This window comes from Carassius carassius, chromosome 4 (assembly GCF_963082965.1).
Source record: "Carassius carassius chromosome 4, fCarCar2.1, whole genome shotgun sequence".
In the NCBI taxonomy this organism is placed as follows: Eukaryota; Metazoa; Chordata; class Actinopteri; order Cypriniformes; family Cyprinidae; genus Carassius; species Carassius carassius.
Genome location: NC_081758.1, coordinates 31,760,984 through 31,780,329, shown reverse-complemented (window position 1 = coordinate 31,780,329; position 19,346 = coordinate 31,760,984). Strand labels below are relative to the sequence as shown.

Genomic DNA, 19,346 nt, shown 5'->3' with positions numbered 1-19,346 from the left:
TATGTGCCCTCCAGAAGTTTGCGCTCTGCAAGTGAACGACGCCTTGTGGTGCCATCCCAAAGAAGTTCAAAGTCACTCTCACAGACCTTTTCCTGGACTGTGCCCAGCTGGTGGAATGACCTCCCAATCTCAATTCTTTACTCAGAGTCTTTACTCATTTTCAAGAAACATCTAAAGACTCATCTTTTTCGACAGCACTTAACCAACTAATACTAGCACTTTTCCTTTTCTTGTCTTTTCATTTATTAAAAAAAAAACAAAAAAAACCTGGCTATGCGTTCTATACTAGACTAACTGAGACTTGTCATGGCACTTGTATACTGTTGTTGTTCTCTTGTTGACCTGACTGCTTCTATTGTTCTCATTTGTAAGTCGCTTTGGATAAAAGTGTCTGCTAAATGATTAAATGTAAATGTAATGCAGTGCGTATGTGGTCCATGTGCATTATGTATGTGGTGCAGAAGCAGCACAGACTCATTATGCTTTCACACAGGACACGTTTGCAGTTGCTGTTCCTGAAAATGCTTTTTCAGCATTGTGATCCTCTTTTATCACAGTACAGTAACAATGTTTCATAAACTCAAAAAATAGCTATAAACAATGTAGGCTATTATTCATGAATTTGACTTCTAGGCCTGTATAAGTTGCTCAAGCAAGTGCCAACACATTTAAACACAGAATACAGCCTATTCTATTTCCTTTTCTTACGTTAAAAGTAGGCTATCAGAAACATTTTAAATTAAAACTCACCACTGAAAGAAACAGTCGACCCTCGTGCCTTTTTTTATTTTGCATTTAAATTTTTATTATAAGCAATCCCGCAGCTCTTAAAAAATGTTAAGTTTGCTTTTCTATCACCACAAGTGCATCTATTATGTTGCCTTATCTAAAGGTGCACTTTTCCTGGTTTTAAACCTAGCCAAAAAGCCACGTGTTGGCTATGAAACAGTAGACTTTAATTATATACATTTATTGTAAAATTACTACAATCAATCCATGTTAATTTATTTTTATTTTTCTATCCAAGCAACTCTGTCCTTTTCTTTCTCCAATTCAAGGCCTTATTTCTGTGTAAAACAAAAGTCTGTCCTAGTCTCTCCCACACGGCATTCTTGAGATTGCAGACCATTTTGGTCTCTTGTTGTCCTTAAGCACATTCCTTCCCTTTCTCCATCATTCAACACCACCGACGGAGGTAATCCCTCTATCAGGCAGAGCTTGAGATCGTCTCATGTAGAATAGGAGTCTCTTGGAGGACAGAAGAGTTTCAAAACCTCCTTTCCCTTTGGTAATTAGTTTTTATTCTAATGGCTCTACGGCCTACAGAGCATAGGCTAGGCTGCACTAAGTGCAATCATACATCTGTCCTCACAGGATTCAAACACAATGAGAACAGGATTTTGGACGTAGGAGCAACTCAACAAATCTTATTTCCATTTTGAAACAAATAAAGGTGACAGGCAAAAGTAAAGAAAGATTCTTAATACTTTGTTGAAACTTAGTTTTAATCTATTTAGTTTCTGTATTGATCCATGTAGGATACATTTCGTACATACTAAACCCTCAATAAAATGACCTAGTATCTACTCACAAAAATGAACAATGTCCATCGTATCTCTGTAAGCTGTCGACAGCAGAAGACAGATCTAACTATCATTTTTTTGCCTATGGGAAGTCAACTGCATTGTTCTGGTTTGTGTCTAGAACATCTGTGCTGTTGACACATTAGTCCCTCAAGGCTGTTTCCGACTCTGCAAGTGCATGATGGAGACAGCAGTGAAAACAGCAGCTGTCATAGGCACAAATTAAACCTCATGCCACAGAAAGGTAAGCCTAATTAGAGTAGCATCATTTATTTTAATGGTGTACTTACGCACTATTCTATGATGGGGTTTTTTTTTGTATAAATTGTGCAGGTAGTTCGTTCACACTGAAAATCCCAAAAGAAAAAGTGCACTTTAAATACTCGGATGATGCACTTAAATAACTGGAAAAAAACAACAACAAAGTTTGGAATGTTGGACACTTCATGGTCATAACTGTCGCAGTTATAATTAAGTAGCGAAGGGGGAGGGGCTACCAGACTCGGATTAAGAATGACAAAATAACCTTTAATTCATAAAATAAACCTATAATTCATAAACTACATGCTTGAATGCATAGTGAACACGTATATAATGTATGAGTGCATAGTATGTCATTTGGGTCGCAGCTTTACAGTCTCAATTCTGCTAATACTGATCAAAGATTTTGATGACATCACCTTGCACTTCAGCTTCCCGTCAAACATTCTGCCCAATCAAATGCTCTCTAGATTCTAAATTGTCCCGCCCCCTACACTATAAATAGATGCTGAAGCTGTGGTTGAAATGATTTATGACACTGAAGACTAGAGTAATCACTGAAAATTCAGTTTTGCCATCACAGGAGTACATTACATTGTAAAATATATTTAAATAGAAAAGTGTTCTTTTAAATTGTAATAATATTTCACAATAGTACTATTTGTATTATATTTATGATTAAATAATTTCAGCCTGTGTTCCTGTGTGGTTACCATTGTCCTCCCATTACACCTGCACCAACATGACTATCCTGAGAAAATGTATCATCTTACAAAAAGGATACTGACTGTGAATGAAGATGACAGGATCAGTTACAAACCCTTGAAAGTAGACTGTCCTCCATATAACATTTCTCTCTTTTCTGACTCTGTAATCTCCCTCCTTCAAATGTTCTCTTCTCCACTAATTTCATTCAGCATGTTCACTTTGTATCTGACTTGATTAAAGGGAAACTGCAGTCTTCTTTTCCACTGTTCTCTCTAATTCTGATTGCTAGGCTGTGAAAGGAGAACATCTTGGCACATAAACATGCTCTGCAGAGAAAAGCACAGAAACAAAATGGATACTTAAGTAGCCAGAAGAGTTTGAATGAGCCAGGAATATCATGATTCATTAGCTCATTTTTGATGTGTGATGGCTGGGAAGAATAATACTTTCAAGCTTACAAGATCTGCTAATATTTAATAACATCTTTCTAATATTTAAAAATTTCTTATTGTCTCTGAGGTCTTTGCATGACAAATCAAATACTTTAGGTGAAAAGTACATTTATAATAGATTAATATTTCATGTTTATCAAAGCGCTAAATATGTCTTGATTTGCTTTACATGAGGACAAAATTAGCTCAGGCTGAGAGCAACTGCACCTCATTTCAATAAGAATACACTATTTATCCTTATGAGGAGGGTAAGTAGGAGAGAGACAGAATATGAGAGCAGGAAGAAGAAAGGAAGAAAAGAGTTGAAAGAGCAGTTGAGCTGTGGGAAAAGAGAAACAGAGCAAGTGTTCTTGAGAGTGAGAGGCCAGTCACAGAGCTCACACTTTCCCCATGGCTTATCAGTAAAAAAAATATATGCATGCAAATTACAGCAACAGTTACCGTACGGTGTTCGGCAGTGGTCAAAAAGGATGACAGTGAATTTTTAATCGATTTATTCAGAGATGAGAATTTGGTCATCAATTACATTACCACATAACCTTGCTGTTTGTCAAAAAAACAGTAGGTAATTTGGCCAGGGATTTTTATGCAGGTGGTGGGTGTTATGTGGGAGTGTTCTAATCTGTGATTTGTTGCAGTTTTCCTGGTAGCTTACCTGCAATCAATGGGTTAATAGGTGCCACCTGAAGGGAGCCACTTAAAGTCTTGGACACATGCTCTCACTCTCTCTCTCGTCTTGCAGCCAGCAGTAGTGTTTCTGCTTCTACAGTCCCCTTTTTTCTTTTAATATTAAATAAACTTAATTTTGATTGGCAAACTTTGTTGTAGTGTCCTTTATGTTGCATCCCTAGAGCCAGGGTTGTAACATAATGGGGGCTCGTCCAATTTGGTTGGTAAAAAGCATTGGTTTTCTTTTGATATTTTGGGGACTGTATTCGTTTGTTCCCTTTGATTGAGATCATTTGGTGAGTATGGTTGTTTGAGTATTTTTGAGTATATGCATGAGTTTTCCCGGTTAGGAAGGGTGAGAGTTCCAGCTGGGTTGATTATTCGATCCTTCCATCGGTTCACTCTTGTTATTTTTTCCTTTTTTGTTTTCGAGGTTATTCTGGGTGGAGACTTGTTCTCTGTCGGGGGTAAGCATTTCAGAACTGTGACCATTGATTAATTGGTTCACAGTTGCTGAGGTTTTGCTTTTAAAGTCGCCTCGTGCCCGGTACACCTCAGAAGATAGATAGGAGTTAGAAGTGTTAGGCAGGTATCCGGGTGGATCTCATGTGTTTTGAGCTCAGCAACCATGCTCACTTTTTGATGGAAGTGAAAGAGGAATACTTAAGCTAGGTGAGTTAAACATTTTTTTTAAGAACTGTAATGTTTATTTGGTCCATGATCCTAACTTTAGTGTGTTAGCAGTGTTGTGTGAAGTTCCTTTGTGGACTTTAGTGTAGACTAATGCCCAGTATTGCCTTTAGATATTCGTGATTGTTTGGGGGTGAGTAATCTTCTGTGGTTGGGTTAGTTCTACTTTGTTTAAAGCTTTGTTTGAGAGCATTTTTGCTGCTATTTGTCATTTTTGTAGCTGTGTGCTGTTGGACCTGTTGTGTTTGCTGAACTTCTATGTAAGAAGTAGTGTTACTACTTAAGTGTAGTTAGTGTTGAGTTTAGTAATGGCTTCTTTAGAAGACTTCCTAAAGCAACCTTCAGAAGAGTTACTTGAGTTTTTCACAAAGGATCAACTTTTGCAGTTGTCCTCTCATTATGATATTCCCATCACAAGTAGTGAGAAACGACTGAAGGATAGTGTGAAGGAAATCATTAGAAGTGTTTTGATTGACAATGGTATCTTGAAAGTTAAGCAGATTTCCCCACAATCCATGACTGCTCCTTTGTCTGAAGCTGCAATTGAGCTTAGGCTCCGAGAGCTAGCTTTCCAGGAGAAACAGCTAGAAGTTAATACAAAATTAAGAGAGAAAGAAATGCTTCTTGCACATGAACGGTCTCTTAAAGAGTTGGAATTAAAAGCGGCTGCTTTAACTCCAAGAGGTGATGTTTCTCCATTTGATGTTGGTAGACATATTAAGTTAGTACCTCCTTTTTCTGAGAAAGATGTTGAGAGATATTTTTCTCATTTTGAACGTGTGGCAACCACATCAAAGTGGCCTAGAACTATGTGGACTTTGCTTTTACAAAGTATCTTGGTAGGTAAAGCTCAGGAAGCTTATTCCGCTCTAAGCCTTGAGAAGAGTGCTAATTATGATGAGGTTAAAGCAGCTATATTGAGGGCATACGAGTTGGTTGCTGAAGCTTACCGCCAGCGCTTTCGAGGTTGTACAAAACTTGCTCACGACACTTATGTTGAGTTTGCAAAACAGAAGGAGAATCTGTTTGATCGGTGGTGTAAATCTCAGAGGGTGGAAAGTAAGGAACATCTTAGACAACTCATTTTGCTTGAGGAATTTAAAAACTGTCTGCCTGAGGCTGTTTCTGTTTATTTGAATGAGCAGAAGGCAGTGACTTTAGAACAAGCTGCCATCTTGGCAGATGAGTTTGTCTTAACCCATAAGGTACATTTTGGTGACAAACAAGCTGAGTTTCAGGACCGGATTAAGTACAATAGGTCTCGGTTTGTAGAGTCTGTGCCCCTTGCCTCATCACCTTCCAATAAAATGACTACTGACGGTTTGATTTCAGAAAGGGCTTGTTTTTATTGTAAGAGACCAGGCCATCTTATCGCAGATTGTCCTGTTCTAAGTAAGAAACAGAAGTCTGCAAAGACTGTAGCCTTTGTAAGCCCTGTGCCAAGCCTTCCATTGACATCTTCAGTTGCTGATGTTTCATGCAAGAAAGGTGAGTTAGCTGGCTCATCATCATTTCTGATGGATGGTTTTGTGCATCTGTCTTCTGACCCTGAACACAGGCAAGCTATCAAGATCTGGAGAGATACTGGAGCTTTTCAATCTGTGATTTGATGTGATGTCTTGTCCTTCAATGAAAAGTCAGCTCAAGGTTCAGAGGTAATTGTTAAACGTTTTGGTGGGGGATTTTTGTCTATGCCTTTACATAACATTAATCTCCAATCAGATTTAATCTCTGGCAATGTTGTTGTGGCACTTAGTTCCCAGATTCCCATAGATGGGGTGTCCTTTATTCTAGGGAATGATTTAGCTGGTGGGAAAGTTCTTGCTGTCCCTGAAGTAACCTCTACTGTCCTCAAGTCAGATGGTCCAGACGAACTTGAATTGGCATTTCCAGAAACTTTTCCTGTCTGTGCAACTACTCGTGCTATGTCTGCTAAGAGGCAAGTTGAAGCCAAACCTTTCAACAGTCAATCTGTGATTCCACTTTATGATACTTTCATGGCCCAAGGTGACATGAACTTGGCAGGGAGTGGAAAGATGTTTCCATCCCATGAACAGTTAATACTTGAGCAAAAACAAGATCCCACTTTATCATCCATGTTTGAAGATTTAGTGTCTGACGAAGTGCTATCAAATGTTGTTTCTGGCTATTTTGTTAGTGATTGGGTTTTGATGAGAAAGTGGACCGATCCAAAAATACCATGTGGGGATGGCTGGAGTAGTGTGTTTCAAGTGGTGGTTCCAGAAGTTTATCGATCTTACATATTGTGTCTTGCCCATGATCATTGTCTGTCTGGCCATTTGGGGGTCAAGAAAACTTTGGATCGTTTGTTAAGGCATTTCTTCTGGCCTGGGGTGAGGTCCGATGTGGCTCAGTATTGTAGATCATGTCATGTTTGTCAGGTTGTAGGCAAACCCAACCAGTCTATTCCTGCAGCTCCATTACATCCCATTCCTGCCATTGGAGAGCCATTTGAACATGTCTTGATTGATTGTGTTGGACCTCTTTCTCGTACCAAGTCAGGTAATCAATATCTTCTCACAATTATGTGTGCTGCTACAAGATTTCCTGAAGCTGTTCCTTTGCGCAAGGTCACAGCCCCTGCTATTTCCAAAGCCCTTATTAAGTTTTTCAGTGTTTGGGCTACCAAGAGTTGTTCAGTCTGATCAAGGGTCTAATTTTATGTCTCGCCTTTTCTCCCAGGTGTTGAAGCAGATGTCTATTCGGCATAATATTTCATCAGCGTATCATCCAGAATCTCAAGGTGCACTTGAGAGATTCCATCAAACTCTCAAGACTATGCTGAAGACCTACTGCAAAGAGTTTGAGAGAGACTGGGATGATGATGGCATTCCTATACTCCTCTTTGCAGTTAGAGAGGTGGTTCAGGAATCCCTTGGTTTCAGTCCAGCTGAACTTGTGTTTGGCCACACTGTGAGGGGGCCCTTGAAATTGGTAAAGGAGAAATGGTTAGATGTTGAGCATTCTACTCCTACTAACCTTTTGGACTATGTGTCTAACTTTCGTCTTAGGCTTAGCCGAGCTTGTGAACTGGCCAAAGAGAATTTGAAAGCAGCTCAGGAAAAGATGAAGACTTGGTATGATCGAAAGGCTAAACATCGGGTGTTTTGTTCAGGAGACCAAGTGCTGGTGCTCTTACCAATACTGAGCTCAATATAGCGGTCCATATACCATTGATCGGAAAGTTGGTGAGTGTGACTACTTGGTTAAGACTCCAGATCGTAAAAGGAAAATCCGCTTGTGTCATGTGAATTTACTCAAGGCTTACTTTGACCGTAATCAAACAGGGTCTACAGAGATCAAGGCCTTGGCTACACTGAATGCTCCATCTGCTGAGACCGTAGAAGGTGTTGCGGTCTCTGAGATTGCTCAGAGTAGATTGCCAAATTCTAAAATCTTGGCTGATTTAGACATTCAGTTGTCGTATCTAAATCTCTCTGAGCGCTCTGATATTATTCAGTTAATTGGTCAAGACTTGGCCTTGTTTTCTGATGTTCCATCTTGTACCAATGTGTTAGAGCATGACATTGATGTAGGCCAAGCTAACCCTATTAAGCAGCACCCGTATAGGGTGAATCCTGTTAAACGGCAGCTTTTGCGTAAAGAGGTAGAGTATATGTTGGAACATAACATAGCTAAACCGACTTTTAGTGCTTGGAGTTCACCATGTTTACTAGTTGAGAAACATGATGGTTCGTTTCGGTTTTGTACCGATTTTCGTAAGGTAAATGCTATCACTAAGCCTGACTCCTATCCTCTTCCACGGCTAGACGACTGTATTGACCAAGTAGGTTCTGCATCTTTTGTTTCAAAGTTAGATCTTTTAAAAGGCTACTGGCAGGTTCCACTCAGCCAGCAAGCCCGTGAGTTCTCTGCTTTTGTGACGCCGGACAACTTCTGTCATTATAAGGTTATGGCATTTGGAATGCGAAATGCACCTGCTACTTTCCAGCGTCTGGTGAATAGGGTGTTGGAAGGAGTTGCAGGATGTGAGGCTTACCTTGATGATTTAGTTATTTATAGTTCTACCTGGTCTCAACACTTGGCCCAGCTCAGGGATGTTTTCAAACGGTTAAAGGCTGCAAATTTGACATTGAACCTCTCCAAGTGCGAGTTTGGGCAGGCCACAGTAACTTACTTGGGTAAAGTTGTTGGCCACGGTCATGTGTCTCCAGTGGGAGCAAAAGTGGAGGCCATCGTGAACTTTGCTGTACCATCATCTCGGCGGGAACTAAAACGTTTCCTGGGTATGGCAGGATGCCACTGTTGCTACACCTTTAACGAACCTGCTTAGTCCTAAGGTTCCTTTTGTTTGGTCGGAGTCATGCCAGGTGGCCTTTGACAATCTAAAGGCCTTGTTGAGCAGTTCTCCTATTCTTGCTGCCCCTGATTTTAACAGACCTTTCAAGCTAGCTGTGGACGCTAGTGACTTCGGTGTGGGTGCAGTTCTTCAAGATGATTCAGAGGAAGTTGAGCACCCTGTGTGCTATTGTTCAAAGAAATTTGATATCCATCAGAAGCACTATTCTACCATTTGAAAAGGAAGCTTTGGCCCTTATTCTTGCTCTGAACCATTTTGATGTGTATGTTTCATCCAGTGTTTCACTGATTGCGACACTGATCATAATCCCCTAGTGTTCCTCCATAGTATGAGAAACTCTAACCAGCGCTTAATGCGATGGAGCCTGTTCTTGCAGGGATATGACCTTTCAGTCTGCCACATTCCTGGAAAGGACAATGTTTTGGCGTATGCTTTCTCAAGGTCGTAAGTGCTTGTTTATATTTCATGTACTTGTTGACTTTGCCATATGTTATTCCATAGCAATGTTTTAAGGGTGGGAGTGTTATGTGGGAGTGTTCTAATCTGTGATTTGTTGCAGTTTCCCTGGTAGCTTACCTGCAATCAATGGGTTAATTGGTGCCACCTGAAGGGAGCCACTTAAAGTCTTGGACACATGCTCTCACTCTCTCTGTCGTCTTGCAGCCAGCACTGCAGCAGTAGTGTTTCTGCTTCTACAGTCCCCTTTTTTCTTTTAATATTAAATAAACTTAATTTTGATTGGCAAACTTTGTTGTAGTGTCCTTTATGTTGCATCCCTAGAGCCAGGGTTGTAACAGTGGGAGAAAAACACTGACATTCTGGATTTCGGTCATCAAATCACCGACTCATGTAAATGCTGAAAATAGCTTACATGCCCATGAGAAACAATTACTGTCCGAATCTGGCTTTACAACGAAAGCAAACAGATCCACTCTTAAAAAGCAGACTTTCTTTCTTTGAGATGGATAACAGGTGACTCATACAGCAGGACTAGGAGACACACACACACACACACACACACACAAAAACTCTTGATATCCATCATAATCTCACAAACACAAAAACAGATCAATTAGATGCTTTCTTGACACAGGATGGCTTTGATTCATTTCTCTCATTTTCCAGGAACTGGGGCGGGTGACAGTAAGAGAGTGGCATTTTGAAGCATTTAAAAGAAATGAAGCAAAGAAAAAAGGGTTGGGATTCTTCATTATTTTTTTGTGTCATGATTAACTGTCACACAAGATAACTGGGGTTAAAAAAAAAAACGTTAATTGATTTTTAAGAGAATTTAAACCCAGTATACACAGGTTAAAAGGAAAATACAAATTTAAAAGATTTTATTTTGTAAGAGATTTTATATTTTGTATCTTCAGTATATAGCACAATTGTCCATTTTCACAAGTTCAAGGTTATTTCGATTATTTCAGTGTTAAAAGGTAAATCTGAAGTAACTGTACTTCCTCATTGTGTTAACTAAACAAAAAGAATGAGATGAAATAGTCTCAATAGTAACTTAATATACTAATAGAGATCTCAATGGTAACAAACATCATAGGTGTTCCTTTTGTGTTCCTTTTTACTACTATACTATTACTGTCTTACTATAGTGCCTCACTTTAACTTCTGTTCACAGTAGGGTAAGGCAAGTCTATAAAACAAGTCTATAAAATTACATTTAAGTGCATAAATTACTTAAACTTCCTGTAATATTTGAGCTAAGAGCATGAACATCAACTCAAATCAACTTGTTTAGTTTTGATATTTACCTTTATAAATTAACACAAAGTAGACTCCTGATGTCCGTAGGGCTGCACGATATTGGGAAAAAATTACATTGCGATATTTTATTTTTCTGCGATATAATATTGCGATATGAAATCTAATCTATTTTTTTTCTTACAAACAAAAATGTGGTGAGCACACTTACATTCTCATTTTAAATGATTTTAACATCGACACCGTGTCAATTGTTTAATATGTGCGAGGGAGAGAGAGCAAGACAGCGCTCGTGTTGTTTGAAGACGTTGAGCGTGCGGCCGGGGCTCGCTCTCTCTCGCGCGCGCGCTCTCTCTCTCTCTCTCTCTCTCTCTCTGGCCCATACAGATCAACTACGACAGCCTACATCGCACATCCTGCGATGGGACTATCGTGGATTCGTACATCGCGATATCGATGCTTAAACGACACATCGTGCAGCCCTACCGATTATGGAATCATTCCATAGGTTTAGAACTCAGAAAAGACAGAAAGGTTGTGTACTGAACCACTGAAGTCACAAGCCAGAGACAAAACACACTAGAACACTGTTACGACCCTGTTTAGGGACCAACATAAGAAAGCCATTCTAAAGGCAACAAACACCACAGTGGCCAGGGCAAAAGTTTAAGTTTCATTATACAGGTAAAATATATAGAAAAAATTGGAAAACAGCAAAAGTCTTCCGGGTCAGCTCACTTACCCATGCTTTCTATGTACTCTGTGGTAACTAAACAGGCAGTCACTCTACTCACCATCCTTAAACAAAAGAGAATGCGAAACAAGACTAAACACAAACACAAAACAGAGTTCCCAGGGCAAGTCGCCATTGAAGTGCCAGCAGTTCTTAAATAGGTAGAGGCTTCAGGTGTTTGTAATAGTCTCCGCCCACATCCAATTAGCAGCTGCACTCAGGAAGGGAAAAGAGAAAGAGCAAGGGCTCGTAACAAACACAGATAACTTAACCTGTTCTCTCATTGATATTTAAAAGATGTCACATTAATGTGGAGATGCAATGTGTGTTTAGCTGACAAACATTCAGCAAGGACACATTAAACTGACCAAAAGCGACAGCAAAGATATGGTGTTACAAAACATGTCAAATAAATGCTGTTCTTTTAAACTGTTCATCTAAGAATCAGGAAAATAATTAATCATTTTCCCACAAAACTACTAAGCAGTTGTTTTCAACACTGATAACAAGAAATGTTTCTTGAGCACCAAATTAGCATATTAAATGTATCTCTAATGGATCATGTGGCTGCTGAAAATTGCTGCTGAAAATTCAATGTTGCCATCTCAGAAATTAATTAAATTTGTTAATGTTAAAATAGAAAAGAGTTTTAAATTGTAATAATTTTTTTTGTAACTTTTTGATCAAATACATGCAGTCTTGGTGAGCATAAGAGACTTTAGAACCCAAACTTTAGAACAGTTCTGTTTCACTTTATGATATTAACAAAAATCATTTGTGGATTTTTTATGTTTTTAGTTTACTATCAAAACTTAAATCATCAAGAAGTAGCTTGTGATGGCATAACGAAATATGGTTAAAGGGGTCCTATTATGCGTTTTCACTTTTTCAACTTTAATTAGTTTGTAATGTTGCTGTTTGAGAATAAAAAAGATCTGCAGATCTGCAGAAAGATCTAATTTATTTAACAAAAAATACTTTTCAAAAACTACAACAAATGAGTCGTTTGAACTACAACGCATATTTTCCAAGTTTTGTGATATCACAAATATCGAAAAATGGGACGAGACCTGGTTGAGCTACATTAGAGAAGGCATAGAGAGTTAGTCTGAGTTGTCAAGGCAGACAAGCTTAGAGTGGTTACAATTATCCGAGTTGAAATCCCGCTCAAATTGATTTGATTTTGATGCAATATTTACACAGAAGCTCGCAGGTGGCTATGATAAGGATCAAGACATTTCCCGACAGAGAGGTGCAGAGTGCTGCCAATCACAACACACACTGGCCCAGCTAACCAATCACAGCACATTTCGTATTTCAGAAGGTGGACCTTTATTTGATACTTGAACTATTCAAGCCAGAATGAGGAGAGAGGTGTTGTAATAATGTAAAATATGTGAAAAATAATGTGTTTTTCCAACAACCTAGTATGAGAGCCTGTTACAGTACACCCCCAAAACAAAATCAAGACTTCGTGAAAGAGAACAATTAGGACCCCTTTAAGGATTGACATCGGGTATTTTCTTGTGTGAAGGGTACATTATGTAGTTTGAGACAGTTAGCCTAAATCATCTTTCAGCTCTCGAATCAGTGGAAATACAGGCCGGTTCTGAATGAGGTTCAGACACTTTGCTCCAGCATAAGAATAAGAACTATTTTGGTGGAAAACTTGTATTTATCTCCAAAACTAACCCAGTTCTCTCCATCTCTCTCTCTGCCCCAATTTATGGCTCCCTGCCTGAGCTTGGATTTACAAGGTCAACACTGCTGCAATAATTATCATTTAAGAGGGACCGTCCCTGCCTTAAATTCCATTCAAGACAGGCACACATTGAAAGGCTTAAAGATCAGGGATTTAGCTGATCTTGTTGCCAAAGTAAAGTATAACTCATTGCCTCGCCAGTTCTGTAATCCACAATCCCTCTTTCCTGTATTACATCATTTCATTTCTATCTTGTCTTCATGCCCCCTCCACATCTCTCTATCACCTTCTCCAAACACACTCTTTCTAAAACCTCTATTTTCTCACTGGATCCTCTTTTAACACACTGCCCTGTCCTCATTACAGTCCTCTCTCACTCCAGCACTCATGTCATTAACTCTCGCTTGTCAGCACCGCACTGACAAAAGACATTTCCATCCATCAACTCTCTCCTACCTAAATCCTGCTCCCCCAGAATGGTTGACCATTATAGTACTCTCTGCCTCATTCCTTTTCTCCTCCATCTCATGTTTATTTAATCCAATCTTCCTTCGGTGCCACTTTTCTCCCAGGAGTACGGAGAGATCTCAATAATTCAGGAGGCTGTCTGAGCTATGCTGGGCTAGCAGGACAACAATCACTGGAAACGAGGAACTTTCAGTGCCCCACTTACTTCACAAGCAGACTGATGGTCATCAATATTGCTCCAACACACGGCTTTCCACTGACCCGATCACTATGATCTACAGTAAACTGTCCATGAACATCTATGCTATCCTTAATGCCGCTTTTTCTTTATGCAACTGGTGGATGAGTCACAAAGCTCCATAATCACACAAAATGTTAACAGCATTCACGTCACAAAATCATCCTAGTAAATGTTACGGTGCACGTCAGTTTAATGTACTGGTTTACTGCACTCCCACAGAAACCATTTTACATCTAATCATATTAATCTTCTTGCAAACGTATAACTAATACAAAAACTAGATTTGCACATATCAGTGCACAAATTCACCAGGCGAAAGTTTTAGAAAAGGTGGGAGGCTGTGGTTCTACATAAAATTTGTTTAAAAATGACAGTTTCTTTGCAGTGTACAAGTGCTGTAGGTTTAATAGATGCAGGACAGGAAAAACCATAATCATAAATTAGTAAACAAACAGGTCTTAAAAAAAATTGCATATGCAAATATTATGATGACATGGAATTAGGAATGCACAGATTTAAAACTTCTAATAAAAATATAAACACTACAAGTGAACTTAGGAATAAAAACAAAGTACATCATGAAAAATGGATATTGATTTTGAAATTTGCTAAAGATTACAATGTTATTAAATTATTAGAGATTTTTAAGATTCTCTTTAAATAAGCAGCAAAAGAAATCTATCTGAAAATATTAACATATGGTAAATCAGCATGCCATGCACTATTAAATATCCAACATTATTTTAATGAAAAGTAATACTTTATATATATGTTACCAATATATTGTGTGTTGTTATTCAATCAATATTACAATTAAGTACAAACTAAACTTAGAGTGAAGTTGTAAGCAAGTTGGGCTGAATTAATTGCAGAAATTACTGAGAAGAGAAGAAATAATTAAAGTAGTATGAAAAATATCCATACAAGGACCGTAATTTCTCTGCTGCCATATCACCATATTACAACACATTCCACAATGTCATTTCTAATTACAATCCAATGGATCTCAAAAACATACTGCTTCTCAATGAAATTCCTTTAATGTAATAGAATAATTTTGTGCTTGCATATATGATTTGTCTTCCAGTGATACAGGCTCAATCTCAAAAGGTGCTCGCTAGTGCAGCATAAATGTATTGCTTGCTGAATCAACAGTCTTTGAACACTTAATATTTAAGTCTTCCCATTTAATTTTCATCACAAAAATGGAACCCTTTATTAGTTTGCCAAACTCAGATTGCATTTCTGCCAAACTAGAGGAGCACTGACGTACTCTATATTCCTCACAGCACTGAAAGGAATCTAATGCAATAATGTAAAAGGAATAGGGCTTTCTGTAATGCTACAGTAAATGTCATATTTACATATCTTATATTTACGTGTCTTATAACGCTTATGTTAATACATCTTATATATTATAAAATATAATTATTGCACAAATCTATGATGTCATCTTAGAAAATTTGAGGCCCACATTTAGCTAGCGTTTTAGTAAATGTTCTTAATGGAAATAAATGTGTAACACCATCATCTCCACATACATAAACTGAATGATTGAATGGTAGAGCATCTGCATTTGTGATTTCACTACTAGTGAGATCACAGCATAAAACCAGCTCACAGAGCACATACTGTGATTCCATTAACTTACAGTCTGCATGCATAATTCAGACACCTGGCATTACAATAATTCGCTCTCGCATTGACTGTCAGGTTATCAGACTGCTGTCTGTATCTTGACTCTTTCTCGAACTTGCTTTATCTATCTATCCCTCTTTCTATCTATTTCTCCATAGATACGCAGACAGTTTTACCCATCCCTGCCTCAACCAATTGTTCAGGGATTGAAGCTTGCAGGCAGGAAGTAGGCCAGTCTGTGTTGCACTTGGCATAAGGTAAAGGCAGCCGTTGCATTAAAAGACCAATTTTGGGTTAATATTCATCTAATCTTCAAACAGGGACCATAAAACAATTTATAAAACAGACTATGGAATGTGTTTTATATTTTTGATGGGGTTTGAGGTGGAGAAATCGCTTTGTAAAAAAAAAAATTACCCAGTCTATTGTGACTAAAACAGTCACAAATGTGGCAAAATATAAATAAATAATATTAATAACAATTGTAACAGCATCTCATTGGCATCACACAACACAGACCAATCCATGATTCGTGCCCTTATTGCCTGATTTTTATTAAAGAATGAGTCTCTATCTAAAAAATGAACACTTGGCTAATTTGTTCCCTCAATTTGCTAAATTGTGCACACAATTTACTAATTCGTTCTCTCGATTTATAAATTGTGTGCACAATTTATAAATCGAGGAAACGAAATAGTTAATAGTGCACACGATTTAGCCTACTATTTTTTTTCGGAATGCCATGTGTGGGGCTCCATAAGTTACAAAACACACAAATACAGTCATAATCACTGGGAAATCTAATCATAATAATTAGGAAAACTTGCTAGTTTAAATAACCAAACATAGTGATAGAAATAAGCATTTAAATTTAAATTTAATTCACTGTAGCAAAGTATCATGTAAAGTCAATGCACTATTTTACTTTATCTAAGCTGAGCGATTTGGTTGTTTAGTTCTAATTTTAGGAGCTGGGTTCAGAGATATTTTTTTTTTAGTATGGATACCCATTTATGCTTGATCAAATATTTTGAATGGGATATGGAGAAGCAAACAAGCTGTAATTTAGCTGTGAGGGATTTTATGAGAGTGCTTTGAATATAACTGCATCCTCACTATGAAATCAACATATCAGTCTTAGATAGCAAACATGAATTGGGGAACTGACCTAAATAAAGCTGTTAGCCACCAACTGCATCCCCATCAACAGCCCAGTAAATCAAAACTACATTAGAAAATCAGCAAAAACATCTCTTATAGATGCACTGTCTCTGACAAACTTCTGAACACACCTGCACTCCACCACTATCGAACCACACACTCTTTCTTGACAAAAGGCTGACAGCATTTACCACTGACATATCAGCAGTGAGTAACCAATAAAGGCAGGCAGCCAGTGGAGAGCTGAACTCACTGGACCTCATTCATTTAGCATCTGAAGGACAGAGTAGGCTGAAACTTTCGCTGACTAGCCACTTCCCAGAGTCCCATCAATCTACAAAGTCTTCAAACTCCCCCTGAAATTGGCCCTATGTGATCAAACTGGCCCAGTGACGTAACTGTTACTATTCTTACAGGGTGATCCTTACCTCCAGGGAGCTTGACGTCTGCTGCAAACGTATTGTAAAATGGTGCTTCTAAAAATAACATAACAGAGCAGCAAGTATCTGGCTTGTAAAGATAGGCACAATGCTTAGTAATTAAGTATCTTTTTAAGGTCAAAACTCTACTCAATGTACTGTGGTTTATTTCCTAATTGAGTGTTAGGACAAGGTTCTTGAGAGCCCACTTCTGTTCAACACCAGATTTGGATTCACATTCACATAAAGTTGATATGATAAAGATAAGGATTAAGTGGCAAGCATTCTTAAAATGCTGCTAGATTTAGTCATACAATATATCACTCACAAAAACTCCCAGTTATGAGCCAGTTTGCTCTAAAGGCCTGTTCACCTCAAGAACGATATCTATAAAGATACATAAAGATAACCATATTTGCATCCACCCCAATGCACCATAATGTTCTGTTTATTACACTGTAAACGCACACTGCAGTTTTGTCAAGCTCTTTGAAGCTGTACATTTTTTATAATAATTGTTAAAGTGATTCCAACAACGGTGTTCCTCCATTGTCGTTATAGTTGTGGTGTGGACTAATGCAATTCTAAAAATGAAAGAACTACATGATTACACTTTCTTTCAGTAAGAATATTCTTTTGTCATCTGGTATAAGACTGCTGTGCAGTACTTCAGTCCTTAAAGCAACAGAATGATATTTCCTTATAGTTTCCTTATAAGGCCAGTGACATGTCATAAGCCAGAGATTTTGCATGTCATATTTGTTTAAGTGCATCTGAGCGTTAAAATGGGTTGAGCTTGATTCAGTACACAGGAAAACACTGATACACACTTCAGGGATAAATCTGATAGTTTTTCTTAACATCAGAAGCAGGTAACAATCTATCACCCAGCTAATTGGTTGTATAGCGGCACCTCAACTTGCTAGAGATGTGTGGTTATAGTCGAACTAACAGGTTGTTCAGGCAACGACCTGTTAGCAGGTGATCGACTGACAACACAACTTCCTTTCAGTTAAGTTGTTCCGCCCACGCTGTTTCAGAAGATGTGGAATTTGTGTAACATTTAAAAGGCCAGATCATGTTGAAACACTATCACTGAAGTCAGCGGAGTACCATATAATTTCGCCTGTAGGCTCAATGTTTTGCAATACGTTACCTCAACGTGACTGACGCCCTGCTCGTGCATCTGTCGCGACGTGTTCAACCCAAAAAGGCCTAAATTAAAATAAAAAATACGCGCGACACGTAAACAGAAACACTCTTACCGGTCCTCTGCGCTTTAAAGTCACGTTTTTCCACAGGAGAAGGTGTAGCTGGTGTAGAAATCCCATTTTCGACGAGTTGGAGAATGAAGTCGCAAATTATACTATATTCATCACAGTGTTGTTGTGGTTTTGAGATTCCGCTCTGTCTGCATTTTGCCCTCCCCGGTGTGTGACAAAGCCAAACATCCTGAATTAAGATGGCTGGGTTTGTGAACAAACTGCTCTTTTGGTAGCAGCAGATGTAGATATTCGCATCTCATTGAGCAATGGGCGGAGATACTCCTGTCAGCTTCAGCCAAGCGAACGAACGTCTATTATTTCTATAGTAATTTGAGCGCATTGAGCGCGCGACCGATGTGTCAGGTAGATCAGATGTGATTTTTAAGATAATCTAGCGGCTGCCTCAGGTGGATTACTGATGCGCTGCTGAATCCTCATCATTCTGCGACGCCTGGCTATTTATAGAAACTCCATCGATGTGAGAACATTTTAACCTCACCATCTTTAGCTTTACTTCTGGGATTGAGGTAATGTGGACCGAGCTGGACAGACTTCACAGAGATTACATTTTATTTTGTGGCTGTCGTGGATTGCATGTCTATGATCTTTGATCAGAGTACTGAATGTAATTCTAGCTAGTTACCCTTGAAAAGAGTTGAGTGAGGAAAGCAAATAGCACCCTCTGTAGCATAGCACTGGTTTCACCAGTTCGGTGGAGAAAAAACAGAGCTCGAGTGACCAGTTACCACAGGCAGCACGATTTATAAAGAAAAAAACATGACATATAACAAATATTGTCTAATGGTAAAAGCACCCATTAGACACACATCAAGGCTAGTTGTGGGGCAACTCTGTGGGACACCATTAACTGAAGGATTATAAATATTTCCAGAGGCAATGACAGTGGCCGGGCCGTGCAGAGACCTTTGAGGGACAGGTGCTTAAAGTATTAAAGAGGCACATGTAACCAGAGATGGGACCAAGTCACACATGTGCAAGTCTCAAGTAAGTCTCAAGTCTTAACCTTCAAGTCTCAAGTAAGTCCCAAGTATTTTTTTCTTGGGCAAGTCAAGTCAAGTCAAGTCACAAGTTATGTCAAGTCAAGTCAAGTCAAGTCCTGTAGTAAGTCAAGTCACCTTTTTATTGTAATTTTACCTGCAGAATCTGATCTTAATAAAGTTAAAAGACAAGATATAAGTAACAGTAAATTCAAATAATTTGGATTTGCATTGTAAATACTCATGTTCAGTAAAATACATCATGGAATCAAACAAAATTGTAACTTCATAAAATTA

At 38.5% G+C, this 19,346-nt stretch overlaps 1 protein-coding gene across 4 annotated transcripts in view; it reads right to left on the bottom strand.

The window, feature by feature from the left end:
* The window catches only part of LOC132139783 (ATP-binding cassette sub-family A member 2-like), a 61,071-nt gene extending 42,414 nt beyond the window's left edge, over nt 1-18,657 (bottom strand). For 2 of the 4 annotated variants that reach the window (XM_059548397.1, XM_059548400.1), the window contains exon 1: nt 18,052-18,657. In XM_059548397.1, the coding sequence (XP_059404380.1) occupies nt 18,052-18,117 (66 nt within the window). In that variant the 5' untranslated portion in view covers nt 18,118-18,657. The remainder of the gene's footprint in view (nt 1-18,051) is intronic. The other 2 variants (XM_059548399.1, XM_059548398.1) reach the window with 1 other exon arrangement.
* Between the last annotated feature and the right edge of the window lie 689 nt (nt 18,658-19,346).